Source organism: Physella acuta, unplaced genomic scaffold (assembly GCF_028476545.2).
Source record: "Physella acuta isolate Inbredline_101_S28 unplaced genomic scaffold, ASM2847654v3 ptg000260l, whole genome shotgun sequence".
NCBI lineage: Eukaryota > Metazoa > Mollusca > Gastropoda > Physidae > Physella > Physella acuta.
Window position 1 is genome coordinate 169,740 of NW_026731779.1, and position 27,730 is coordinate 197,469.

At 35.8% G+C, this 27,730-nt stretch overlaps 2 protein-coding genes and 1 pseudogene across 4 annotated transcripts; all 3 read left to right on the forward strand.

The window, feature by feature from the left end:
* Positions 1–1,558: 1,558 nt before the first annotated feature.
* LOC131938934 (eukaryotic translation initiation factor 2 subunit 2-like) lies at positions 1,559–4,829 on the forward strand (annotated as a pseudogene).
* A 5,302-nt stretch (positions 4,830–10,131) lies between these two features.
* LOC131938945 (uncharacterized) lies at positions 10,132–13,505 on the forward strand. Its single transcript, XM_059297192.1, has 5 exons — positions 10,132–10,237; positions 10,636–10,892; positions 11,534–11,761; positions 12,231–12,322; positions 12,622–13,505. Exons 2-5 carry the CDS (start codon positions 10,637–10,639, stop codon positions 12,925–12,927), a joined length of 882 nt encoding a protein of 293 aa, XP_059153175.1. The 5' UTR covers positions 10,132–10,237; position 10,636; the 3' UTR covers positions 12,928–13,505.
* A 3,380-nt stretch (positions 13,506–16,885) lies between these two features.
* LOC131938944 (uncharacterized) lies at positions 16,886–27,384 on the forward strand. 3 transcript variants are annotated; one of them, XM_059297189.1, is made up of 6 exons: positions 16,886–16,902; positions 20,307–20,518; positions 20,743–20,999; positions 25,312–25,542; positions 25,668–25,765; positions 26,722–27,384. In XM_059297189.1, exons 3-6 carry the CDS (start codon positions 20,744–20,746, stop codon positions 27,025–27,027), a joined length of 891 nt encoding a protein of 296 aa, XP_059153172.1. In that variant the 5' UTR covers positions 16,886–16,902; positions 20,307–20,518; position 20,743; the 3' UTR covers positions 27,028–27,384. The 3 variants fall into 3 exon arrangements, with proteins under 3 accessions (XP_059153172.1, XP_059153174.1, XP_059153173.1); XM_059297191.1 differs by having other exon boundaries at positions 20,307–20,463; XM_059297190.1 differs by having other exon boundaries at positions 16,887–16,902; positions 20,307–20,496.
* Positions 27,385–27,730: the final 346 nt, after the last annotated feature.

Sequence of the window (27,730 nt, forward strand, 5' to 3'; positions counted from 1 at the left end):
AATTAGTTTGGCCAGGGAACACAATATAATAGACATTAAAGATACATTTAGAAACCTACATAATAAACGCATTACACCAAAAGAAAGGGAAGTAGCATACAGATTGATTTTAATACAACTCCAGTTTCACGAAATACAAAGTCAAATCAAAATGTTAAAATAACATGTCAAACGCGTAAACAAAATATACAAGAAACTAAAAAACACATTTATTTAAATTGTATATCAGTACAGAAAGCAAAGCAAACACTTGCGAAAATATTAAATACCACCAATCAAACAGCCACAACAAATAAAGCAATCACACTTAATTTAATTAACACGACTAGACAAAGAACAGAAGACGAAAACAGACTAGTAGCAACGGCTATTTATAGATCGACTGTATGGCAAATTAGGAACAAATCCAGATATTTTTTCACAAAATACACGGACATCGAGTTAAAAGAAATATTTCAAGCAAAGCTAAGACATAGACTGGGAACTCTCACTTAACTGGGGAAAAAATGTACAGGAAAGCAATCAATAAAGTATTAATTTTAATTTAGACAGTCTCAAGCCAAACATCACTCGATCAGCCCTCAAGTAAATTAACATTAGAACAGTTCTGTTTCCCAGGTTTTTAAAATGCACAACCTGAATGGTAGAAAGAGATACACACCTCACCCCCCCCCCACTCAACCGGACAGGTGGATATCTCAAGGTAGCGTGCCCTCATCGCCAAGGGTCAATTTTATGTCATGGACATTTTTGGAATGATAGATCAGTATGAGTATTACAAAGACACTTCTCCCACGGTCGATTCTATTTCTGTCCATGGGTGATTACAATGTTAACTTTTGACTCCGCAGCTAAGGACTGAGCACAGTAAACTCAGCAGTGAAGAGAAACCGAGTTTGCACACCTTATTTTAGTCTAGTCTTATGCCATTTTATTTTCTCTCTTTGATTATTATATATGCAATTGATGTTCATATCTTTGATGCTGTGTAGAACTATCAAACAAATTATTATTACTGATTTAAATGTTTAAAACAATTGATTAAAAAAAAAAAGCAATTGTTTGAGGACTGTATAGATATAGATGTTTGAAAGGGAAGAATGTTTGCTTTGATGTGTCTCGTTGTAATAACATAACTTTTCCGATATCATTTTAATTCTCTGTAATCACAAATTTATTTCAGCTCTACTTCAAAACCCAAATTCTACCCCGCCCCCCCCCCCCCCCCCCCGCCCCCTCACCCACCACGCCGAGGTAAAAAAATCCCTTGAATCATCATTTAATTACACATTTGCATTTTCAGGTTGTTTTTTATTTTTTTTTAAATTTTTTTTTTATATTTAGACGTTTTGTATTAGATCTATGTATACGTAAACCATCTTAAATGAATGAAAGTAGGCTACAAGTAAGAAAGAAATATTACTATTGTAAATCTGTATCAGTCCTCACAAGCCGATGATGAAAACTGTAATACTAAAGCGAACACACAACTGACGCTGTAAATTACATGTCTGAGGCCTAAAAAAAAAAAACCATATAGCTTATACATATAAGTGATCTGATGCAAGATAGAGTGCGAAGCGTGCGATAATCGGTTTCTCTGAAATTCAACGCATTAACAGATTTTTTCGTGACCCTTTGTTTGAATAAATTACATAAATCATGGCAGACGAAGACCTAATGGCTTTTGATCCCACTATGAAGAAAAAGAAGAAGAAGAAGCAGAAGACTGGATTTGACTTGGATGCAGCAATGGGAGAAGACAGTGGTTCAGCTGCTGATGTACAACCCACACCTGCCCCAGCTCCAGTAGAGGAGGAGGAGGTAGAGATGCCAGCAACACAGTCAGCACCAGAGAAAGTACCTTATGATTTCTCTATGGATTTTACAAGAATGAAGAAAAAAAGAAGAAGAAGAAGGCTTTTGAGTTAGACGAAGTGGGAGATGCTTTACCCGAAACCACAGAATCTGAGACTATACAATCAACAGTAGGTGAAGCAGAGTTTAATGTTGAAGACTTGGAATTTACAAAAAAGAAGAAGAAAAAGAAGAAGCCAGTTAATATTGATGGAGGGGCAGAGGATGGCCAAGATGATGAAGAATAGATTGGTGACGATTCTGGATCACACACTGCTTGGGTTGGTTCTGACAGAGACTACACATATGATGAGCTTCTAACAAGATTTTTGACAAAATGAGAGAGAAGAACCCAGACATGATAGCTGGAGAAAAGAAAAAGTTTGTTATGAGACCCCCTCAAGTGCTTAGAGTTGGTACCCGAAAAAACTTCTTTTGCAAATTTTGCAGATATTTGTAGATTGTTACACAGACAGCCTAAACACGTCCTCGCTTTCTTGTTAGCTGAGTTGGGTACAAGTGGCTCTGTTGACGGTAATAACCAACTTATAATTAGAGGCAAATACACCCAGAAGCAAATAGTAAATGTTCTCAGAAGATATATCAAGGAGTACGTTACTTGTCATACCTGCAGATCTCGAGACACTTTACTGCAGAAAGACACACGTCTCTTCTTCCTTCAGTGCGAGACATGTTCTGTTGCTAGTATCAAAACAGGTTTCCAGGCAGTTACAGGCAAAGACAGGCAAAGACGGCTTAGAAGATTGGTTCTATATAGTGTTTTATATGTAAATTTGACTGCGTGTTTGAATGGTTTAGGCTGTTTTTTATTTTATTTCACTAGTTACTTTCTCTCAGTGTCTGCTGCAAGCCGTGAGAGTCTACAAGCCACATATACCCGAGTGCTTGTTTCTCTTCATCGCCTGGTGGGCAATTTTTTTTTACCATAGGAGTGTTTCTTTTTGTTTAGTTTGGTACATGATCTGTGAACCATGGGTGAGTTTAAAGGTAAACACAAGAGATGTGCACTCAGCTTGTGAGAGTTTTATTATCAAATCAAACTGTGAAAGTAACTTGTTCCTGTGATAGTGTACCATAGCTAAGCTCATGCTCTAATGTATGTAAGAACTAGATGTAAATTGGTTGATGCAGTACTATTTAAAGAATATTGGAAATGGCAACTTTCATTGTAAATTTAGTTATTTTGAAACCTTTTAGGGTTAAGCAAAAATTCTTACATGTTTTATGCAGAGATGGGTATTGCATTTAGACTAGTATATGTTGTGACCCACTGATAAAAGTTTGGATCAGTCATAAAAACAGTATGAATGAAGTCTTGTTTGTATGTAAAGTTATTTGTAAAATAGGATGATGGAACTGGAATGTCATACATTTTTCTAATTTTATTTTTCTAATTTTTTCAACAATGTTAGTAAGGGAGGCTAGAAATGTGTTAGTTTGTGCTGGATGACTTCTTGAAATGATGGGTGTATTTATTTCTGTATTTTATTACTCTATTCACTGGCTGCAAGACATGTTTAGTATATAAAACTAAGTTTGGTGCTGTTCACCTTGACTTGGTTGGATATAGATACTGATAGATCCTTGTGTCCAAGTTACACTTTGTCAAGTTGAAGACTTGGTTGGATATAGTTATTGATAGATTCTTGTATCCAAGTTACACTTTGTCCTCAAATTGAAGACAGGGATGTCCACTAGTGTGTTGCCATGTGAAGGGAGGGCAATCAGAGAACTCATTTCCCAAGTAGTATTTTAAGATTTTCAACAACAGATTTTTAAGGTTTGGGTGAAAATCTTTTGATTAAAAAATCATTTTCATGTCTGTGTGAATGATGCAGTGTACTTTTCTTTTTGGTTGGAGGGAAATGATTTGTCCTATGATGAATATTAAATACTATCAAATTAAAAAAAATATATAGCTTATACCAGGGGTCGGCAACCCTTTCAGATGGAAGAGCCAAAAGTTACCATTTACAAAAATTCCCAGCTTTCACCATCATCAAAATCATCATCATCATCATCATCATCATCATCATCATCATCATCATCATCATCATCATCTTCATCATAAACAACAACATCATCATCCTCAACATTATCATCCTCAACATCATCATCCTCAACATCATCATCATCATCATCACTCCCGATTATCCAGGTACCTGATTGCTAAATAGTTTACGATTTACACTTCTACTGCGAAATACGTACGACCTTATTGGTCATACAACAAAAAGCTGGAGCACGAGAAAAAAAATGTCGTTAAATTATAACTGTGTTGATTTGACGATGCAGGTGACTACTACAACAATCAATGTGGTTCTGCCAGCTGTCAGCCGTGTAGGAGTAGGTTCCCACAATGTCAGGGTCTAACTAACGGCATCCATGTAATTGAAAAACTTGTATCTTCTTGTCAGTATAGACTATGTAAATAATGTAAACAATTTATGTTAGTTTAGTATCAAAGAGGAAGTGCTTGAAAATACAAATAACTTTCCTTCTTTCAAATGTTTATACAATTTATATTTTATGTTTAAGGAAATTGTCAAATAGAGTTATATGCAAAAAATCCAAAATAATAATAAAATATTTGTCGACAAAAAATGTCATCTGTACCTTGAAACTTATTTTTTTTATTGAAACAGGAAAACCCCGATCGTCTCTGGTCGCCTAACTACATCCTATGTGACTCGGAGCGAGTACAAAACAAGTCCTGCCCCGCCTTAATCTACGGGGGCGCTGGTATCTTCTCCCCCATCAAGAAACAGTGCGTCTCTGTGTGGGAGGTTCCACGATCCAACGGGGGTCTGGCACCCAGCTGTGACGGCAAGGTCGCTGGGAAGTACAAGACAGTCGAGAACGCCAGTGTCTACTTCACCTGCCCCAGCGGGGATGTGTCCTACTGCCCAAATGGGAAGGTGTTTAACGAGGCCGCACAGCAATGCAAATAAAATCCCAGATCTAGTTGCTTGAAACATGGAGCCTTCAATGAAGTGACTGTATAGATTTCACTTATAAAATGTTCCCATTCTTACAACTTGATTAAAAATATTCCGTGAAATTTACCAAATTAACGCTTCGGCTTTTATTTTAAAGGAATGAATGTGTACTGTGTAAAAAAAAACAACAAAAACATTTTACAATATTAAAACATTAAAACACTGTTCATGTTACCACACTTACCACCTAATCTATGATATGTGTGTTTGTATGTTTGTTATTGGCATACATATAGTAAAAGACTCCATACTTTATCACCATTTTTTCGTCGGCCCGTATGTTTATATTTGCGTTTATGTTTATGCGTTTATGTTTATGTTTTCGTTTATGTTTGTGTTTCTATTTGCGTTGATGTTTGTGTTTAAGTTTTGTTTACACAGACAAAATTGATACACTAAGCTTTTCGGACTCAGGGAGTCAAAATCTTTATTTTTTGACTATTACAATATTTTCTCCATACTTCGTATACGAGAAAAAAGGTATTTAAAAATAACTTAAAACAAAAAAACCAAACCATTTCTTTATAGGTAGTGCCATTTCCCTTGTATTTAATAAGAATCTACGAGCGTTTAGGGTAGACTACTCTCGCTTTTTTTTGCAACGACATAGAAAAATTAGTTTCTTGATTTAAAAAAAAAAAATTATACTTTTATTTTCAAATAGAAATAATTACATCAGTATATACAAATGATTTTTTTTAATTTCATAAAAACGTTTTAATAACAAGCTTTTATGTAATAATGCACTAAAAAGTAGAAAATAAATTATACACTACTATTTAAATTACTAGAAAGAAAAGCGTGGACCACTTTAGTATCTCTTGGATACCTTTACTAATATTTAGGAAGAGACCCACGCTTTTTTTATAGTAATTCAAATAGTAGTGTATAATTTATTTTCTACTTTTTAGTGCATTATTACTTAAAAGCTTGTTGTTATTAAAACGGTTTTTAAGAAATTTTTTTTTAGTACTTTACATGTTGTTATTTACAATAGAGTTACATGACTAAAAACAATTTCGCAGCTATTGAACGTGATGACGCGCTTTTGCCGTGATGAGGCGTGTGGATAGAACTGCCTACTAATTTGGTCAAAATTTTAATTAATTCATAAAAAAATTAATCAGGCGACCAGTTAAGTTAAATTTAATGTCACGATGCATTGTCTTCATGTTTTGACCCACGTACCAATTACGAACCGTATCAGTCAGTTAAAAGTGCCTGCAATTTCGCTCGGCCGTTTCGATCTAAACAGACAGACAGACAGACAGACAGACAGAGGAGGTGAGTTAAATAAAAGCTTGTAAAACGTTAAAAATTTTCTTTTCTTTTTTTTTGAGTTATTTTGTTTAATTAGTGAAAAAAAATAGAATGATGGTGTTATCATACTGGTGCCAAAGAAGCTATTTGTTTTATAGAAGAACTTTCACTGCACCAATGCACAAGCAGAACTGCTGCAGCAATTCTAGACCTCTTGATATTTAAGAAAAATTACGTTCGCCGTATTTTGAATTTAGATATTGACGTATTCTTAAGTTACTAAATTGTATACCAAACAAAAGTGTAATATGGTTAACTTTTGAGTAGGTTAAATATAGTGGAAGAATACTTGAAAGACACATTTTATATAGCTTATTTTATAATTTACTCTATGATATATGTATAATTGTATTTTTGTCATTTAACAAAATACTAATTTTATAAGATTTATATTTTAAAATTTTACAATTTCTTTGCAGAAACTTTAAAAACATTTTATTACATGTTACCTACCTTGACATACTTTTTAAGGCAACAAGAAGTAATAAATTTAGAAAATGTAATGTAAAAAACAACAACACAAAAACCATCAAATAATTATATTCTAAAGATATTTTCTTACTACGAATTATTTTAAAAAACAATTCCTTTTTTTCTCTAATTTTCTATATAAAACACGTAATTTATAAATGAAAAAAAAATGTCTGTATTTCGTGTGTACGGAAGTGTCACTGTTTCCATGTTTCTAATTTTAGCCGCGTAAACTCAATGCTTGCATATGTAGGCGGGGCCACCCGTCGTTCAAACAGTAGCTAATGACGTCCCGCTGTGAACACGGTCCCTTAGATCAAACAGTCCTACTTCTATTTTAATCTGTTCCTGATTTATTTAACCGTTTTCCTGTTACTGTTTATTGACAGTTAAAGTAAGGGCGTTTATTACGCGTAGTATAAGTTAAGCGACCCAACTCATACACACACGCACACCTAGACGTACACGTATACATGTACACGCAAACACACACCCACACGGTGAATGAAGTTGTTATTCTGAAACAGGCACAAGTGAAGCGTACACCTAGGTTATAACAAAGTATAATTTCAGTCACGTGACCTCATATCGTGCAAATGTGCCTGTGTGGGGGAGGGGGGGGGCTAAAAAAAATCTTCCGGAGGCGTAGGATCTAAACCAGCCAATCTTTTATTGTCCACTCGTTGTGTTTGTGTGAGTCTTTAATATATATATATATATATATATATATATATATATATATATATATATATATATATATATATATATATATATATATATATATCTCTCTCTCTCTCTCTCTCTCTCTCTCTCTCTATATATATATATATATATATATATATATATATATATATATATATATATATATATATATATATATATATATACTAGAGTATCTGTTGCTAGTAGCCTACATAGCTAGGTCTAATATAGACGGTCCTATATCTAAACAAGTCGTATCCTGTTCTTGATATCTATTCATCCATCCATACGCGTTTAACCATTACTTTGTGAAACATATTTCATGTTCGTTATTTTTACTGTGTCTTTAGCCGTGTACAATTTACAAACGTGATACACAGATAGGCTCAGAATCACTACAAGTACACTGGCGGTGTGGGCTAAGGCCATATGTCACAGTCATAAGATTCGTGAACTGTTCCCATTACTTTTTAGTTGCTGTCGGTTTCATACCCTAGGATAAAACACAACAGAGATTTAAATTTGCTAGAAAAAGTACCACATTGAAAACATTTAAAAAAAATAAATAAAAATCAATACGGTTACAAACAGTTAATGACGGCTTATGAATCCAGTTCGTGGCGAACCCACAAAGGATTTTTTATTTCAAAATTCTATTCACGCCCTATCAGTGGGTTTTACTATTCTATTCCCACCGTATTAGTGAGTTTTACTATTCTATTCCCACACTATGAGTGACTTTTACTTGTACTTCAGCTATCAATTAGCTATTTTATCCATATTTACTTTGGGCTTCAGTTAAAAAAAAATGTAATGAAATTAAATGTACTAGAGTCTCAGCCTCGACTATTTTAAAAAAATTTAATGCTTACACCATACATTATACGTCAATGCGTTTTTTCCCTTTACAAAGTAGATAATAGAAAATAGACTTCACCCACAGCTTTACATTTAAAAATAGAACATAAAATAACTTCTTGGGACATAATACATGTGTATGTTATAAAGAACGTTCGATTGTGGTTTTATGATTATTCAAAGTTTAAACGATCGACGCCTTCAACTTTGATGGTTCATGGGTTTAGGGTAGGGTTCTATCCCCCCCCCCCTCCCCCACCATCCCTCGCCTACGCCACTGGCTGCTTGCACCACCCACACCGCCCATGGTAACATCGACGTGATGGTTGAACACACTACAGGGGTGCAACACCCACGCCATCATCCAATGATGCAGTGGATTAAATTAGAACATGTTTTTGTATTACAATGTCTTAGATTCTTAGATTATGTTTTTAAAAAAAAAGAAATTACCTGGTACTTAATTCAAGAAAGTTTGACGCTTCAATACATCTTATCTTTTCAAATGCTAAAAAACGTTGTATGGTTGAGTAGTCCCATAGAGCAGTACATGTTTTGGTTTGAAGTCGAGTTTTATAAAAAATTAACACACAGCTGGATTTAATGACGTCTGTAGACAGAGTGGGCGAGTGGCTAATTTAAAAATTACACCCCCCACCCACCCAAAAAAAAATGTAAAAATTTACAAATGTATTTTGGGGAAATACTGTTTTCTTCTCTAAATTATAATTTATACATCATGAAAGGTGTTAGTTTAAAGCTTTGTATGGAGAACTTTTGATGCCATCATCAGGCAATGAACAAATGTTTGATGACAGGTGAGGTCAGTGTTTCTTCCAGACTTTTTTTCTCCTTGGCACTCGAAATTTTCGGGGGGGGGGGGGGGGGGGGGGGGCGGCGGCGGTAAAAAAATTTCCGGGACTCTGGGTGAGGTAACTCTTTCAAGATAGGAACCGTAACTGCTTTACAACAGGGGCGGTAAATGCTTTATGACAGGAGTGGCAACTGCTTTATAACAAGAGCAGTAACAACTTCAAGACGGGAATGTACATCAAGTGGTGGAGTGATTATCTTTTCTTGGAAACTTTCTTTTTAATGTACCAAATCTTTTTCTGGATATTTAAGTACCACACACAAAATAATACATGCGTTTTATAGTCTACTTTATCTTGATAAATGTCAAACAAAGTCTTTTAACTCTAGCTATAGCATGGGTAGGTTCTTATGAATTTATCTTTATGGCAAAAATAGCCGCGGTTAAAAGCGATTTGGTAATTTGAAACGGGATACCGTTTCATGTATGGTATCTTAAGCCTAAAGTAGAAAGGGCCACGCATTTTGCGCATTGTGAAATAGCATAGCCATTAAGAGCTCGTTCGTTAATGACGCCACCGAATGTTTGCCCACTTCATACCTTACCACCCCTTCCGTATTTTTCACATAAAAAAAGAACTAGACTTTCCTAATTTTAAAACTTAAATTCTCACCAACACTAAAACAACCACAGTTGTAATGAAAATTTACAAGGTTTACTTACTATTTCCATTATCTCTTAAATCATTAATTTCTTTAAGAAAAAATTCTATTCATTTTCATAAAATAATATTTTATTTTTTACTAGAAAAGGGACGATCAGATTACGCCAATCCCACCTAACATAGTTTCTATTAATAAACAGGTATTCCAATACAATAGTGCAGTTATAAACGTAACTAAACCAATCAGGTTCCGGGACCAGGATATCCAGGATACAAAACGGTAACATTTACCTGCCCTTACACTTCCCACACACAAACAACAATACACGGTACACACAAGATGGCTTTTGATGTCATTTGTGTGGACTTTCTATTTATAGCTGATGGCGTAGGTCGTCCAGGTGCGTCATACTGTACCGTAGATGGGACATTTGTATAAATAGGGCAGATTCTGTCTTAGAAAATCAGATCAACACACAGGTCACAGGTAGATCAACGTGCAGAAGTAAATTACGAACAGACATTTTAAAAGTAAGTGTTAAAGGCTTGGATTGGTGATATATATATATATATATATATATATATATCTATATATATATATATATATATATATATATATATATATATATATATATATATATATATATATATATATATATATATGAGTGCGTTTTCAGAATATTGTATAACTATTTTTCTTTAAAAACATGTATGATCAAATTAATTACACAGTCAACTCTGTGTCTACTCAGTACCGATGAGTGCCCAGAATTAGTTGGTGGGTGGTGGCTTGTATTTTGTGTGCTGGTCAATTAACTGTCTGTTAATGGCTCTCACCTGTAACGGTTCTACACATACTTTAAGAGGAAGTTGATAAACTTTAGACAAAACCGTGTAATCTTAATCTATTTCGTGATTTACTTCTCCAGAATGACACCACAGATTCTGATCCTCGCTTTGACCGTCGGTCTGGCACTGTCCCTCCCCCTCACCAACAGATGTCCCCAGCCAACCACAACCTACCCCAACCCCAGGTTCTTCCTGTACGGCAGCCCCGACGACTGCCAGACGTTTTTCATGTGTGACCATGGCAACCCTATCCGTATGTCATGTCCAGCCTTGACCACCTTCAGCGAGACTTACCAGACCTGCGTCAACAAGGACAGCCACTACGACACCTGTACACGTGAGTTCGATTTTTGATCTCATCGATCACAATATAAAATGCTGAAATCAATAACAACTAGACAATTACTTCAAGTTAATGTCTTGCTACAATGTAGTAGTTGTGAGCCCTGGTATCTTCCTAGGCAATAGGGCTGGTAAGTAGGTCACCAACCAGTTCTATGGCTCAATAAAACCTGCATGAGACAAAGAGCTGGTTGCTGACCTACTTACCAGCTCTATTAGCCAGACTTTGGCTACTGTTTTGGCCGGCCTGAATAGGAAGGTTCAAATTTCGATAAAGTCTGAAACAAAAAAAATTCCCATTAGATAGTTTTTATCGAACGTTAAGACAATCAAACTTAAAAATCAACATAATGTAGCAAAAACTATAATCTCTGAAATAACAGAAAATTAAATAACAACGGAAATTTGATACTTTAAATGGGTATTTGAGAGTATGGTAATCTAATTTACAAATTCTAGTAATCGTTAAAAAAGTCTGTTTTCACTATTTAAAATTCTTACAGAAAATTACGAAAACCTGTTTAAATTTGATAAAATATAATTAAATTCATCGTTTAGTGTTACTTGTTTAATTTTAAAACTAGTAAAAAACTTTTAAACAAGACGCTCAAACAAATAATACACATCTTCCTCCAGGTGAGAACGCCATCCGAGAATGTTCTAGAGGATCCACCCTCATCGCCCACCCCACAGCCTGCCAGAGGTACTACAACTGCTCCGACACAACAGAACGCTACCACAGTCAATTGACTCAGTTTGAAATGGAGTGCCCCTACCCTCAACTCTTTGACGTCACTGAGAGACGATGCAAGCCTTACAGAGAGGCCTATTGTGGCCCTTACAGGGTTGCTGCTACCGACGCCTGTATGTTTATTTTTAAAACTTATATTTACATTCTAATTATTTAAATACACAAATAACCGCTGATTGTATCCAATAACTTACTGAGAATAATTATAAAAATTATAAAAATTTGTGGGGGAAACAAAAGGAAAAAAAAAGAATAGATTGCTTAAATACTTTAACTAATTTTTTTGATGTAAAATTTGTAATTGATTCGAAAGTTTACAAAAAGACATTGAGTATAAATCGCCCACGGAAATATTCCGGTTAATAATACAACAAATCTACTATAGACACTTTTTTTTGGGATAATTTTAACGTGATTCATATCTGCAGCAACAGAAATGTTTATTTGTAGTGGGCTAAATCTTTGTTTAAAAAAATAAAAATAAAGTTCACGCTTCAAATCTTTAGAGATTTACAAACTAACACTAACTACAAAGTTATCATTAAAAATGAAAATTTAATTAAATAAATTTTTTGACTGCAGGCGACTACTACAACAACCAGTGTGGCTCCGCCCACTGCCAGCCTTGTAGGAGTAGGTTCCCCTCATGTCAGGGTCTAGCAGACGGCATCCATGTAAGTGTGAACTTTAAATAAACCAATTTCTTCATTTAAAATTTAAGATAAGAATATCGAGCTCAGTTGGTAGTTAGAATAAGTACAAGGGTTATGTTAAGGCCTTGTTATTGGCTGCCAATTCAACTTTTTCAACTTCATGTATTTGGCTTAACACGACAGTACTCTATAAATATAATTTCAAATTAGTTTATCGAAATGATTATTTTTTTTCCTTTATTAGAATCTATATCTTTAGATCCTTTACTGAAATCTATATTTAGAAATAATGTACTAATGTTTGTTTGTATATGAAACAGGAAAACCCCGACCGCCTCTGGTCACCATACTACATCGGGTGTGACGCTGAGAGGGTGGAGAATTTGTTCTGCCCGTCCTCTCCTGTAGGAACCACCGGCATCTTCTCCCCCATCAAGAAACAGTGCGTCTCTTTGTGGGAGATTCCACGATCCAATGGCGGTCTAGCACCCAGCTGTGACGGCCAGTCCGCAGGGAAGTACAAGACAGTCGAGAACGCCAGGGTCTACTTCACCTGCCCCAGCGGGGATGTGTCCTACTGTCTCAACGGGAAGGTGTTCAATGAGGCAACACAGCAATGCCAATAGATCAGTTAATTAATTAATATATGTAATTTTACACGGAAACGTTTTAAACTATATTTTGAACATATATTGTTGTTAGTTTCCTCCTATGGTGGGGTTTTTACTCCAAGACTTTAATTTCACCGAATTATTTCTGAATTAAAAATAAGAAGACAGATTCCATGATGACGTCACGTAGTGATTTACTCCTCCTTTTAATCGTGTGTCTGAAAATGTTAAATTATTCAGGCCACCCTCTTCACGCAAGTACCCTCCCCTCCCCCATCTCAAATTCTAGCCTTACCCCACATTTAAAAAATATATTATCGGAAACTTCCATCTAACTGACCTAATTCTTGGGAATGTTTTGTTTTTGTTTTTAAGAGAACAACCCATGAATTAAAAATAAAGTAGGATCCGATCGATCATAAGAGATCCATGTTTCATTAGTTAGTTTTGTTATTGTGTTTTTGGTTTTTTTTTTTGTTGCCTACTTTTGCCAGTTGTTATTTATGCTCAACAACCTTAATTTATTGTTTGTATGACTTTTTACATTTTTAAAATAATAAAAAAATGTTTTTGTAATAATAAAATTAAAAAAACAATTCTTATAAACGTGTCTTAGTTATTATTTCATTTTATATTAGGAATTTCAATAAATTTGTTTTTAAAATCACGAAACCAGCATTCCAGAATTTTCTTAATTTAAAAAATTCAACAAGACTCTAGAGATACATTAAGATGTTGTATCAAAGAGACACTGCAACCACAGACAGCAATTTTCAGATGGTATATTTTAGCAGATGCAGTAACCTTTCCTAAAACAATTGTAACCAAGAAACAGCATTGTTCGTTAAAAAAATAAGTATGTAAAACTGGACTGGTTGAAATATTTTTTGGATATATTGTTTTTAGAATCTTCCCTATTACATTGTGCAATCACGTGTATATATGTTTTAGCTTATGTGAAATGGTATGCGTGATCTATATCTAGAACACAATAAGCGTCTTGTTACTTGTTTACCTATATCTGGTTCCAAGAAAGATGCGCAATAGAAAAATGCGCAACAGAGAAAAATGCGCAAAGCGAAATTGCGCAACAAGAAAAATGCGCAAAGAGAAATTGCGCAACAAGAAAAATGCGCAAACAGAAAAATGCGCACTAAAAAATACGCACACTGAAAAATGCGCACACTGAAAAATGCGCAAACATAAAATAGCGAACACAGAAAAAAAGCGTTGACCGAAAAATGCGCTAACAAAAAAGTGTGCACAAATAAAAATGCGCAGAGAAAAATGTGCAGAAAAAGACTCAAATATTTGCATACTCAGAAAATTACCCACAGATAGCTAACCAATAAAGATTATAGCAATATGCGTGTGTTTATGCGTGGATATTTGAGTTTGCCCATGACTTTGTGCATAGACAGACATTTTTACTTCAACGTCTGTATATTTTTATGAAATAATAAATGCTGGCTCATTTTCTAAAATAAATAAAAATTTAAATTGTTAATATTTTTCTTTTATAGATGCCGTTCGACCATAGGTGACAAGCCCACATTTTGTTTGACCACAGCCAAGGGTTGTCCACAGGCAGTTTGTTCACCGCGGGTGTTGATCACAGGTTACTTGACCCTTGGTGATTTGCATAATTAAGAGAGAGAGAGAGAGAGAGAGAGAGAGAGAAAGAGAGAGAAAGAGAAAGAGAGAGAGAGAGAGAGATGAGTGTACTGACGGACGCACGGTGGATCGGTCGTTCGGTCGGCTCGTCTGTCTGTCGAATTTCGGTGTAGTTGTGGGTGAAGACATAGTCTCGAGAACCAAAATTTGTCATATTATCTCTGATTACACAGCCCTGGTTGATAAACTGCCTGTGGACAACCTTCGCTGTTGCCCAACAAGGTGTGGGCCAATCATCTATGGTCGAAGAAACTTCCGTCAACAGAATCTATGTATGTATGATCGGAAAATATTAGTAATTTATGTTTCTATGCATTTTAGAAAGAGCGACGGCATTTTCTTTTAAATATACAGAATGGAGAATGAAATATATGTGTCTATATATACAAACATACACAGACCAACTCAAACACGTAAGCATAAACACACACACACAAACACACACACATTGTCATACTCATAATTGCCGAGAGATCTGTGTGTCATATTCTGTGTGCGGACTTTTCTTATTCGCACATTTTTCAATGTGCTCATTTTTCTGTGTGCGCACTTTTCTGTTTGCGCATTTTCCTGTGTGTGCATATTTCTGTCTGCGCTTTTTTTCCGTTGCTCATTTTTCCGTTGTGCATCTTTCTGGACACCCCTTTATCTAGTACGACCACGAATGTTTTTGTTGTTACAAAGAGCCGGATACGGATAAAGATAAAACTATTTATAGATCCGAATTAATTTACCGTCAAATGTTATTTAATCCTACCATTCCTTTTTTACTTTCTCGTATATACGAAGTATAGAGAAAGTATTGTAATCGTGCAAAAAAAAATCGAGATTTTTACAAATCTCGACGTTTTACATCTCACTGATACGGAAAAACATAATTTTGCAATCTTGTCCGTATGTCTGTGTGTCTGTCTGTCTGTGTGTGTGTGTGTAAACACGATAACTTGAGTACCGTTACAGCTAGGTTGATGAAATTTCATATAAAAGTATTTTATCAAAATCGTAGATCCTGATCAACTTTTGAGCGATTTCCGATAACCGGAAGTGGTACTTTTTCTACTTTGATTTTTTCAAAAGCCTATAAGTTGCGTACTATTTTAGATAGATGCATGAAATTTCACACGTAAGTAAAAGATCTAATTCTTTACCTTCTGTCAAATTTTGAGTAATTTTCGTTGACCGGAAGTAGTAATTTACGCTACTTCCAATTTCTCAAAAAACGCATGTAAATGTATAAAGTACTAATAATATCCCGCACTTTTATACACATCTTATTAGGCGTTCACTTGGTGTGGGACGGAGTGGTCTAGGGGTAGAGAGCTGGACTGCGGACTGCTAACCCGTTAGTCTCGAGTTCAAATCCGGGTTCAAGTCAGTAGACCGTCCCTGAGTCCACCCAACTCTGATGGGTACCTAACTCCTGTTAGGGAAAGTAAAGGCGGCTGTGCATAGTGCTGACCACACCATCTATTCATATGCCGAGGTCACAGAAACAAGTGAACTGTACTTCAGTTGCCCCATAGACCGTCAGGTTTGACAGGGAAACTTTTCACTTGGTGTGCAATTCTTTTTTTTACGAATTCTATTCTATTATAAAAAGTTTAAATAATTAAAAATGGATAACAAATATTGTCTATGCCCTGAGCTGTCATCCCTCGTAATTTTATATTAGAATATTCGAGAAAGTTTAGGGGAGATCACTCCCGGTTTATTTTCCTCACTACCGGAATCGTATTACATGTTTTATTACCAGACCTAATGCGCTATTTGAAATACCTTTATTTTTGCAGCTGTCATATAAATACAAAAATAGTACCTCGCTGTTGTATCAACAAAATAACAGTATAACATGAAGGACTTGAGGTAAATGAATGAGCAGTAAGTAGATACTGACAATTTTCTAGCAATCACTACGCGAAGATGGTTTGCTTGTTGCATAGGTTAGTATAGACGGATATTTATGTCTGACTCAGTTGATAGTGTTCGTTTCGCAAGTAAACAATCAAGTATGTAGACAGGACCAATAGATAGAAGGAAGTGTCTGATATCTTTATGTCCTACTTGTCCTTAACACTTTTTATTACAATATTTAAGCAGCGTCGACTTTTCCAAAAGTTGTAACTGATAACACTAGTCTATATCCTGGAGGATTAAGACGATAATAAAATAAACTTGATATGTTGCCGCATGCAAAAATAGTGTGTTGATGTAAACAAAGGCTGGATTAAATGATGTCAAGAGGATAAAAAAACACCCAGTGTAACGTGAATTTACGTGTATCAAGTTACACGTCTGGGTTCTTATCTTTGGAAAAAGGTAACCGTAACGCTCTTAAATCCAAGCAAAACGTTCTCGGTGTTTTTCTAAGAATGTCCGTTTATGATTTCTGCCGTGATGACATGACTTGAACCGTTACGCATGACTGCACACAAAGAAACAGGCACATATTTACACGGATTTGTTTCTTTTTTGGTTAAAGACAACAGTCAGTGTGTACACGTGTACCTATATGGATGCCCGCATGATCATTCAAGGTGGGGTTTAATTTAGACATTCCTCACAACCTAATGGACACTTAGGAATATATGAAAATTACATATATATATATATATTAGCGTGCTCGTCCCCGCGCCTTGCCGCGGGTTTAAAAGAAAGTCTGGCGAAATATATTAGGCTGCTTTCATCAATGCGATATATATATATATATATATATATATATATATATATATATATATATATATATATATATATATATATATATACAAGTTCCAACCAGCCATACATTTTCTGTATGCTTTTGTTGAACAAACGGTCTATTTTTATTGAGACCTAATTGCTGAACAAAATAAAATCTGAAACCACACAAAGATCCGGATCAAAAGATTTATTATGCTAAACTGTCTGTCTGTTGCGATAGGCACCAATCTAGCATGAGTGCTGAGTCTAGTTTTAGCTGGATATTTACGGCGTGACATCCTGTTTTCCACAACACCAACTGGTTTATGACGTAACATGACACCATTTAGGAAATATAAATCATTATTGTCACGACGCCCTTTTTTCTTTTATATAGTACTAGCGGGCCCATCCCCGCGCATTTCCACGGTGATAGAAGAAAGTATGATCTAATATTTTAAGATGGTTTCATCATTGCGCTAACAATCCTATATTCTTAGACGTGTGATCTCGTTTGCTTAACCCATATTATCCCAAGGTTTCAAATTTTTATAATTTTTTTGATATGGTTTAGCTTTTGGGCACTGAATGAAGGAATGACTATGGAATTTTAAAAAAAAAACAATACTTTTTAAAATATTGATTTTTTAAAAAAACGTCCAATAAATGGGACGCTAGCAACAAAAGGCCCCATGTACATTTATTGAAAAATAAAATCATTTATCACGAAATATGGCTAATCACGCAAAAATTAAGCTGTATACTGATTTTGTATTGTTAGACCAATGATTACATTGTTTAGGACAGCTAAAAATAATGATAATGATCAATTGGGTTAGCCATACCATGGTCTAAAATGCAGAAATTATGTTCAAAAGTCTAGTTTTTCTTTCAATCTAGCATCCATCAAAGTGAATAACACTTGGAAATAAGGAAAGCTGTGACTGGTACATCTAAATATATACACATGATCACAATTATTGTTATTATTCATCGAAAATGTAATATAATTAAATATAAATAATTGATTTTTTTTGGGGGCGTACTTGAAATTTTCAGGGGTGGGGACTTAAATTTCAGGGGAAGGGCGGACATTGGTAAAAGTATGTTTTGTATATAAATTCCATTTGTTCTGGGGGCAGATCCCCCCTCCTTCGAAATGATGCATGAAAGAAACTTTGCCCTCAGTGAATTTGCAAAAGATGATCCGGTCCAGTCCCAGATGTCATCCAGCCATTTTCTCTTTTGTTACCCTCGCTATTTCCCCCCTCCCCTCACAGGCGTACATTAGGACATCAGACATCTTATTTCTAGGGCCCGAATCCGTCTCTGGTGGCTTGCATTGAGTGTTCATGGCTCTCATCCATGTATGCACCGCGAACAGCTCCCAATCTAACACCCGGAATCTCCTTAAAAAGTTAACAAAGTAAAACTGGTATCAGGAACCTTTGGGGGGAATATTATTGGGACATGGCAACTGTTCACATTTAATTCACATTTCTGCTATATGTAGCTTAAGCTCTCTTATATGAAGAGAGTTAACAAACCCCCATGACTGAATCATTTCACCTAAATCGTGGTCATTGATATTATTCTGGTTTGTTATAATTTTAATATCACGCGCTAGTAAATTTACAGCAATACTAAATTAGTTTGTATTCAATGGTATTAAATACTTCAGTAAGTGTAATTCTGAAAATTTAAAAATAAAATGTAAGTTTTTCAATATTTGCACTTTTTTAATACAATAATATATAAGAAAATATAGCTCAATGTCATAATTAAATATCTATAAATACTACTTAACACCCCAAAGTTAACAGTTAACAAAGTCAACAATTGTTTCACAATAAATAACCATTTAACATAAATATTTGCATCTGTGTTTCTCGCTAGTGTCCAATAAATGTGACGTTTGTGTAACAATCTGCATAAATATAGGTCAATGTCATAATTAAATATCTATAAATACCACTTAACACCCCAAAGTCAGCAGTTAACAAAGTCAACAATTTTTTCACCATAAATAACCATTTAGCATAAACATTTGCATCTGTGTTTCTCGCTAGTGTCCAATAAATGTGACGTTTGTGTAACAATCTACATGGGGCCATTCGTTGCTAGCGTCCCACTTATGGGACGCTTGTTGTACATTTTAGCAATTTTTTTACAAGCCTCCCATAAGTGGGACGCTAGCAGAATATGGGTTAATGTGAGTTATTAAAACGGAAACAATATCTGCGCGTGCATCATATTTATTGGGGCATGGGTTTACCTACACTACCGCATGGAAGCCTTGAGTGTTCGTTAATCACTAACCGTAATAGTGAGGTGGAACAGAATTTGGTGACCGCCCAGGTGTCTAGGCGTAGAGGGGAGCTCTCGGAAGCCCTTTATTACACTATTGCAGGGGGGCCGCGTACTACCCCTTGCTCCTTGAAACTAACATTGGCGCCATGGTGCTCACATGATAACCCAGGGCGCCAAATAGCACCGTGCCGGGGTGAATTCGGTGAATGACTTTAACGCCCCATCTTATCTCTAGTCTATTGCACTGTTAAAAATGAACCAAAGCGACATAGTGATCACGGGATAGCCCGGGGCACCAATTTGCACCCTGCCAGTGCTCCGTCGAACGCGCCTCATTCAATGTAATGAGTGACCATAACGCCCCATCTTATCCATTATCTATCGCATTGTTTAGAACGAACGTAGGCGCCATTGAGTTCACAAGAAAGCCAAGGGCTCACAATTGAACCCTGCAGGGGCGCCGGTGGACGCGCAATTCGATATAGTCAACGATTATTGTTGCCCATCGTGTTTTTAGTGTATAGCCTTTTTTTGTAAAAACGTATGCGCCATAGTGCTCGCACATGTGCCAGTTTTAACGCTGAATATAGTAGTACTTATTACCCGCTATGCAAGACGCCCGATTAACGAATGCCAAGTGCTAGCATAGCCGCTCTGGAACTCTGTGCACCAAACCGTGTATTGACGAAAATTGTACCCCTCGGGCGCCGCCCATTAGAATTTTTTTTTCGCAGAAATCTTCTCAGGTGTATTCTATTCCACAAAGATTTGGTTGGATATTCAAGTTGTCACTTCCTGTTTCACTTTATGTGTGGGGAATCTGTATAAATAGGACAGAAGCTGTCGGAGAAAATCAGATCAACCCACGGGTAGAGCACAGCTAGATCACAGGTAGATCACAGGTAGATCACAGGTAGATCACAGGTAGATCACAAGTAGATCACAGGTAGATCACAGTTAGATAACTAGAAAATTAATTTAAGAACATGTATTTTAACTTAAGTGTTAAAGGCACAATGTTTTTTTTGCAAAGGCATTTATATATATATATATATATATATATATATATATATATATATATATATATATATATATATATATATATATATATATATATATATATATATATATGCATGTATTCAAAATCTCTTTCGTGAACTACTACTATAGAATGACACCACAGTTTCTGATCCTCGCCTTGACCATCGGCCTGGCCTGGTGTGGCCCCCTCACCAACAGATGTCCCCAGCCAACAGAAGGCATCCCTAACCCCTATACTTTCCTGTACGGCAGCCCCGACGACTGCCAGACGTTCTTCATGTGTAACCATGGCAACCCTATCCGTATGTCATGTCCAGCCACAACCACGTTCAGCGAGACTTACCAGACCTGCGTCAACAAGGACAGCCACTTCGACACTTGCACACGTAGGTTCGATCTTTGATCTCATCGATCACATAATAAACTGCAGAAATCAATAATAGCTAAACAATTACTTCAAGTTAGTTAAATTGATGCAGCGCATTGTAATTATAACCCCGTTAACTCTCTAGCAATATAGACAGACTGTGCTATAATTTTAATGTGCTTAGCTGTCGACGTCGTTATTTCAGCAAACCGGATTGTAATGTTTGAATTTCGAAATTTTAAATCACGAAATAGAGAAACAATAAAGCAATATTAGAATCTACATTGTAATCTACATTGGTTACAATTATAAAACGTAAATTTCAATAAATCCTAACCATAAACATAATTCTTTAAAAGAGCACTGTAATATATTGAGAATTGTGAAGTCAAGGGAACTCACTCTTCTTGTATTAGTCTTATATTTATAATGTTGTTTTGAGTGATGTCCCTTGTATATATATATATGTCATGTGACTTCCTCTTCCTGTTCCATCATGGTAGCTGAATAAAAGTCTAGATACAATCAACATGGTCTCTGTCGTCAGTGTATCATTTATAGAAACATCAATCTATCACATTTGGCGACGAGGATAAATCACTCCACTAAAAAGAGCACATGCTTACTTAAAAAGAAGCTTGCTAGAGCATATTGGCTAAGTATTTGTAGGATAATGGCGCTGTATGGCCAGATAAAAGAATTTAATTCGAACGATGAAACCATTCATGATTATCTAGATAGGTTAAGCTTTTACCTTGAAGCTAACGACGTGACGATAGAAGCCAAAAAGAGAGCTGTTTTGTTAACAGTCATAGGGCCTCAACAATTTAGGCTATTAAAGGACTTGTGCGCACCAGCTAGTCCAGCTACCAAGAGCTTTAACGAGCTGAGCAAACTGCTAACAGACCACCATGCGCCCGCACCATCAAAGTTCCTGTGTAGAGCCAGATTTGACGGTAGGACTCGTCAACCAAACGAATCAATATCAGAATATGTTGCTGCTTTACGTCATCTAAGTGAATTCTGTGAATTCGGGGACACGCTGTCCGATAGACTGTGTGAAACGTTTGTGATAGGTATAAACAGCCCTGATGTTCAAAGAAAGTTGCTTCTCGAGTCAGATCTAAAATAGGAAAAAGCAATACAACTTGCAACTTTATTCCAGCAGTCATCCGAGGCGGTCAGTTCTCTAGCGCCCTCAAGGATCCATGCAGTAGACAGCAGGTTAGTCAACAAACACCAACCCCATCAGAGCATTTCAACTTATGCTAAACAGCCTGCACGTTCAAATCCTAGATCTAAATCTAGTAATAATTATCAAAAATGTCATCGATGCAACGGTCCCCATGCATCTCATCGATGCAAGTTCAAGTCAGCAACTTGTTATAAGTGCAGTTAGCAAGGTCACATTGCCAAGGCCTGCTTTGCAAAGTCTTCGTCTGTTGCTAGATCTAGCCAGTCAAGACAGTACCGCAACCAAAGGCAGCACTATGTTAACTGTCACCAAGACAACCTAACCCAACCACCGCTCTACCAGTGAAAGTGCTCAAACTGATTCGCAGCCGGAGTTCAACCTGTTCTCTGTGAAATCAATAAGTCATGCTCCCATTAACGTACCAGTTTGTATCAACGGTAAGAGCATCATCTTCCAACTTGACACTGGAGCATCTCTAACCGTCATCACAAAGAAGGATTTTGACGCTGTCACAGGAGGATTAGTGCCTCTACAACCATGTCACAAGTGCCTAACAACATACACAGATGACAATGTTCCGGTGATAGGAGAGTGTATGGTTCATGTAAGTTATAATGGTCAAAGTGTTAAACTTCCTCTTCTTGTGGTTGAAGGAAATAGACCACCATTACTAGGTAGGAACTGGTTAGTTGATCTTAAGTTAGACTGGGGGAGTATATTTTCAGCGAACAAAGCAAGAGAATCTAGTTTTACTTCAATAGAAAAAGTTATATCTGAAAAAAATGAAGGTGTCTTAGGTAGTTCAGGATTACTAAATGATAGGACAGTGAAGATAAGCATTAAAGACACAAATCCAAGATACTGCAAAGCTAGAGTTCCACCTTATGCAATGAGGGATAAAATTGAAAATGAGCTAAGTAGATTGGAATCTAATGACACCATAAAGAAGGTAGACTATTCCGATTGGGCAACGCCCATTGTGCCAGTGTTAAAGAAGGATGGTTCTGTAAGAATTTGTGGAGACTATAAAGCTACACTGAATAAGCAAATAGAGCTAAATAGGTACCCTATTCCTAACATTGAGGAAATTTCTTTGAATTTAGCAGGAGGAGACAAATTCACTGAATTAGACTTTAGTCATGCTTACACTCAACTAGAACTGCATCCAGATTCAAAAGTCTATACGACAATAAACACACATAAGGGACTCTACCAATATGAAAGACTATGTTTTGGCATATCATCTAGCCCTGGAATTTTCCAAGCTGTCATGGACAGTATTTTTCAGGACATTCCAAATGTTTTTGTTTACTTTGACAATGTGTACATAACTGGTAAGAATGACACTGAAAATCTTAAAACACTTGATAAAGTCTTGAAAATAGTTGGTGAAAAGGGTTTAAAGATAAACAAAGATAAATGTCAATTCATGCTGACAGATATTAGTTTTCTTGGTTATATTTTGAGCAGACAGGGTCTCAGACCTCAACCTGAGAAAACAAAAGCCATTAAAGAAGCACCCAAACCTGAAAATACCCAACAGCTAAGAGCTTTTTTGGGCTTGATAAATTACTATGCGAAGTTCATAGGGAATCTGTCTGATAAACTATCACCACTGTACAAGCTGCTGCAGAAAAATGCAACTTGGCACTTTGAATTTTTTCCCTACTTGAAATAGTCCCTTTTTGTTAAATTTCACACCTATTTGAAAAACATTTAGTTTATATTTTAAAGGAATTTTTATTTTATCCAACTGTTTTCTTCGTTTTTTTTGTGTAGTCAAAGAACGGGGGAAATTAAAACTTTAAATTCCTTACGCTGTTACTTCCCTTTAATAATTAAAATTGAGGAGCAAAATCGTTGAATTATTAACCCTTTATAAACCACTAGCCATCGGTACCCGTTTCACGTGAATCATAGGCCTATATATTTTAAAATGTTGAACTTGTTTGAGAAAAATAATTTATAAAATAGTTATTTGTCAAACGCAATGTGCATTACTACACGCTGAACGATATTAGTGACAAAGCAAAGAAATAACTAATTAGCTAAAAATCCGAAACATTTAAAGTAAAAACTGATAAAGTTTAGGCCGAGAAAATCGTAATGTATACATTTCATAGCGTACGTAGCTATAAAACATATATGAATGAAATAGTTCATTTCTTTATTTCTAAACTCGGAAGATGACGTCATTAGTTTCGTGCTCTTGTTTTTAGTGTAAACATTAAGTGACGTCATTGTTAAATGTGCTCTTGTCCCAACTATAAACATTTTTCCGGTTGCATAATTAAAATTGTTTTTCTACATTTGAATCCGCCTTTATTTTTTTTTCTTCTTTAAATAAACATTTAAAACATCTACCATCTACCATATCATAGAGAGAGAGAGAGAGAGAGAGAGAGAGAGAGAGAGAGAGAGAGAGAGAGAGAGAGAGAGAGAGAGAGAGAGAGAAGTGCGCAAATGGGCTTTTATATATTAGGATTGTCGCATATGCAAATGGTCGATCTAATTCAAGCACATAAAAAATTTATAGTTTATATAAAGCAGCGGGCCACTGTAGATCAGTTTCAGGTCTTTTTAAACTCGATTATTGAGATGACTCTAATTTTTCCGGTAAAAAGAAATTGAACAGCAAAATTTGGCAAGAACACTATCCCTGCAACTTACCTGCAAGTACCCGATCTAATAGGTGTGAGTAACAAACATCGCCCCATTTGTGCTTTTATAAATATAGATAATATGATAAGTATTGATCACAATTCAATTAGCTCAACCAAATACCCGAGTGTCTTTTACTTCTTTTGTAACGGTAATGTAAAGACGATAGCAAATCCAAATGTATAAAGTTTACTTCTTTTCAAACCAATAAGGTACATTTTGAAAAATTCATTTAAAATACTCTAAAAAACTTTGTTAAATTTTTAGGCACGCAAAATGTCAGTTTTAGCCATTGCTTTGTCTAACCTTTTTAATTTAGCTTTTAACTTAATCAACTTTTTAGTTCATTTACTTTAAGTTCGAATTTTACTTCTTTATGTTCGCATTTTACTTGTTTGACTTTAAACCTAGTTCAACTTCGGGACAACCACTTTAAAAAGTTGTGCCAACAACATTGAAGAATATCTTCTTCCAGGTGAGAACGCCATCAGAGAATGTTCTAGAGGATCCACCCTCATCCCTCACCCCACAGCCTGCCAGAGGTACTACAACTGCTCTGACAACACAACGAGGTCTATCTTCAGCCGATTCACTCAGTTTGAGATGGAGTGCCCCTACCCTCAACTCTTTGACGTCACAGAGAGACGATGCAAGCCTTACAGAGAGGCCTATTGTGGCCCTGAAAGGGTTGCCGCTACCGACGCTTGTAAATTGATTTAGGGAATTATCAACTAATGCATCTATATTAGCAATACTTACATTTGTAATTACCTTGAAAATAACAAATAATTTTAAAAAATATATAATTCATAATTATATTTTTGTCTTCAGGTGACTACTACCGCAACAAGTGTGATTTATTAGCTCGGGGCTGTCGACCATGTAGGGACTGGTTCCCTTCATGCACTGGTCTGGCTGATGGCATCTATGTAAATACAAACTTTAAATAAACGGAGTGATTTCCCCTCAAGTTTCTCTTATAACAGTTAGGGGGGGGGGGGGTAACATTTTCAGTGTAATCGTGACATAGAAGTATTTTTTAATTAAAACTTTATAACTCTTAAATTTTTTAACAGAATAGAATCGAGTAGAAAATGAACGTACACAATATGTGCATGATTGAGCGAAAAATTAGTACTTATAAAGGAAACATTAGATAATTTTTTAAAAAGTTAATTAAGTCACATTTTATGTCACATTGCATTGTCATCAAGTGTTTACTACGTGAAAAGTTTGAAAATAATGAGTCCAGTAGAAGTGATATTTTCTGAGAAATCAGAAATACCTTAAAGTATTACTTCCTGTCACAGGAAACCACTCAAAATTTGACAGAATCAAGATAAGGAAATTTCGTTCACCTAAATGAAACATACGTTATCGATATTTTAGAAACAGGAAATAGAGTAAAATACCACTTTTGATAATCGACGGTCACTGAAAATTTGTTACATATGCTATTTTGACTGCCTAAGTGAAACAGCGCTCACGATATAAGCTTTTAGAATTCAGAAGTGGAGTAAGTAATACTTTCGGTCACCGGAAATCGCTCACAAGTTAATAGAAACTACACATTTGATATAATATTATCATAAAATGTATTCAAACTACATGAAACACTGTCAGATGTTGAATTTCAAGATAAGAACTTAGTGCTCAGTTGGTAGTTAGAGTTAGGCCTAGTGATCTGGCGATGCCAATTTCTAATTTCTTTGTTAGTTTATTGTATTCAGCTTAACAAGTTTATACTTTAAAACTATTATTTTAATAAAATGATTTATCGAAATAATTATTAATTTTTCTTTCCTATAAATATGTTGCTAGAGATCCTTTTACTGAAACCTGTATTTATAAATAAATTCAGATGTTTGCCTTTTTTTTTAAACAGGAAGATCCCTTTCGTCGCTGGTCATCACGCTACATCCAGTGCGAGGATGAGAGGGTTGAAAACATGAACTGCCCCAACTATCCCGTGGGATACCCTGGCATCTTCTCCCCCATCAAGAAACAGTGCGTCTCTTTGTGGGAGGTTCCACGAACCAATGGGGGTCTGGCACCCAGCTGTGACGGCAAGGCCGCAGGGAAGTACAAGACCGAGGAGATTGACAGTGTCTACTTCACCTGCCCCAGCGGAGATGTGTCTTACTGCCCCAACGGGAAGGTGTTCAATGAGGCCACACAGCAATGCCAATAATCCACGCTGATTGCCTGGTTAACTGTACCTTTGACCATACAATCTATGTAATTTTTTTAAATGTAAGTTGTTAATTTCTCGTATGATAGGGTTTTAGTTTTAAGCTTTAAATTCACTGAAACGTAACCTTTAAAATAAAAATAAAAAGCGAAATCCAAAAAAAAAAAAAAAGTAAAGAATTGAGTTACTCCACACCACGCGTATCTATCAGTTGTCTCAAAGTAGCAAACTATTCAGATCTGCACCCTCCTCTCTATCTTAGCCCCTTATCTGAGCCTATGTCAACCACATTTTTAAAATGCAAGTTAAACAATTTTAATCTGTTATATTGTTGACATTTTACATTTAAAAGTTTAAAAACACTTCATAAATAAAATGAAAAATAAAGAACCAACTATTTTTTATTTTTTGCTTAGTTTTTATTTTTTATTTTTTAACAATAAAAATTAGTTTAAAAGTATTTCAAAACATTCAGTTTACGAGAAAAATGGCCCTTTGAGGAAGGATACAACGGGCGCTAGGTTGATATTGCTGTCTATTTTCTCTAAACTAAAACGTACTCCCCCCCCCCCCCCACACACACTTACCGTCCCATTCAAAGAAATATAATTATATACTTTTTCCAGTGTCCGCCCCCTCCCAGAAAATTCTACCCCCGCCCCCAAAAATTTCAAGTACCCCCACCCCTCTCCGGGGAGGAAAA

Excerpts from the sequence above, each read along its gene's own strand:
- LOC131938945 (XM_059297192.1), top strand. The coding sequence starts at position 10,637 with ATGACACCACAGATTCTGATCCTCGCTTTGACCGTCGGTCTGGCACTG. Across the intron at positions 10,893-11,533 it reads CCACTACGACACCTGTACAC|GTGAGAACGCCATCCGAGAA; the intron begins GTGAGTTCGATT and ends ATCTTCCTCCAG. Across the intron at positions 12,323-12,621 it reads GTCTAGCAGACGGCATCCAT|GAAAACCCCGACCGCCTCTG; the intron begins GTAAGTGTGAAC and ends TATATGAAACAG.
- LOC131938944 (XM_059297189.1), top strand. The coding sequence starts at position 20,744 with ATGACACCACAGTTTCTGATCCTCGCCTTGACCATCGGCCTGGCCTGG. Across the intron at positions 21,000-25,311 it reads CCACTTCGACACTTGCACAC|GTGAGAACGCCATCAGAGAA; the intron begins GTAGGTTCGATC and ends ATCTTCTTCCAG. Across the intron at positions 25,766-26,721 it reads GTCTGGCTGATGGCATCTAT|GAAGATCCCTTTCGTCGCTG; the intron begins GTAAATACAAAC and ends TTTTTTAAACAG.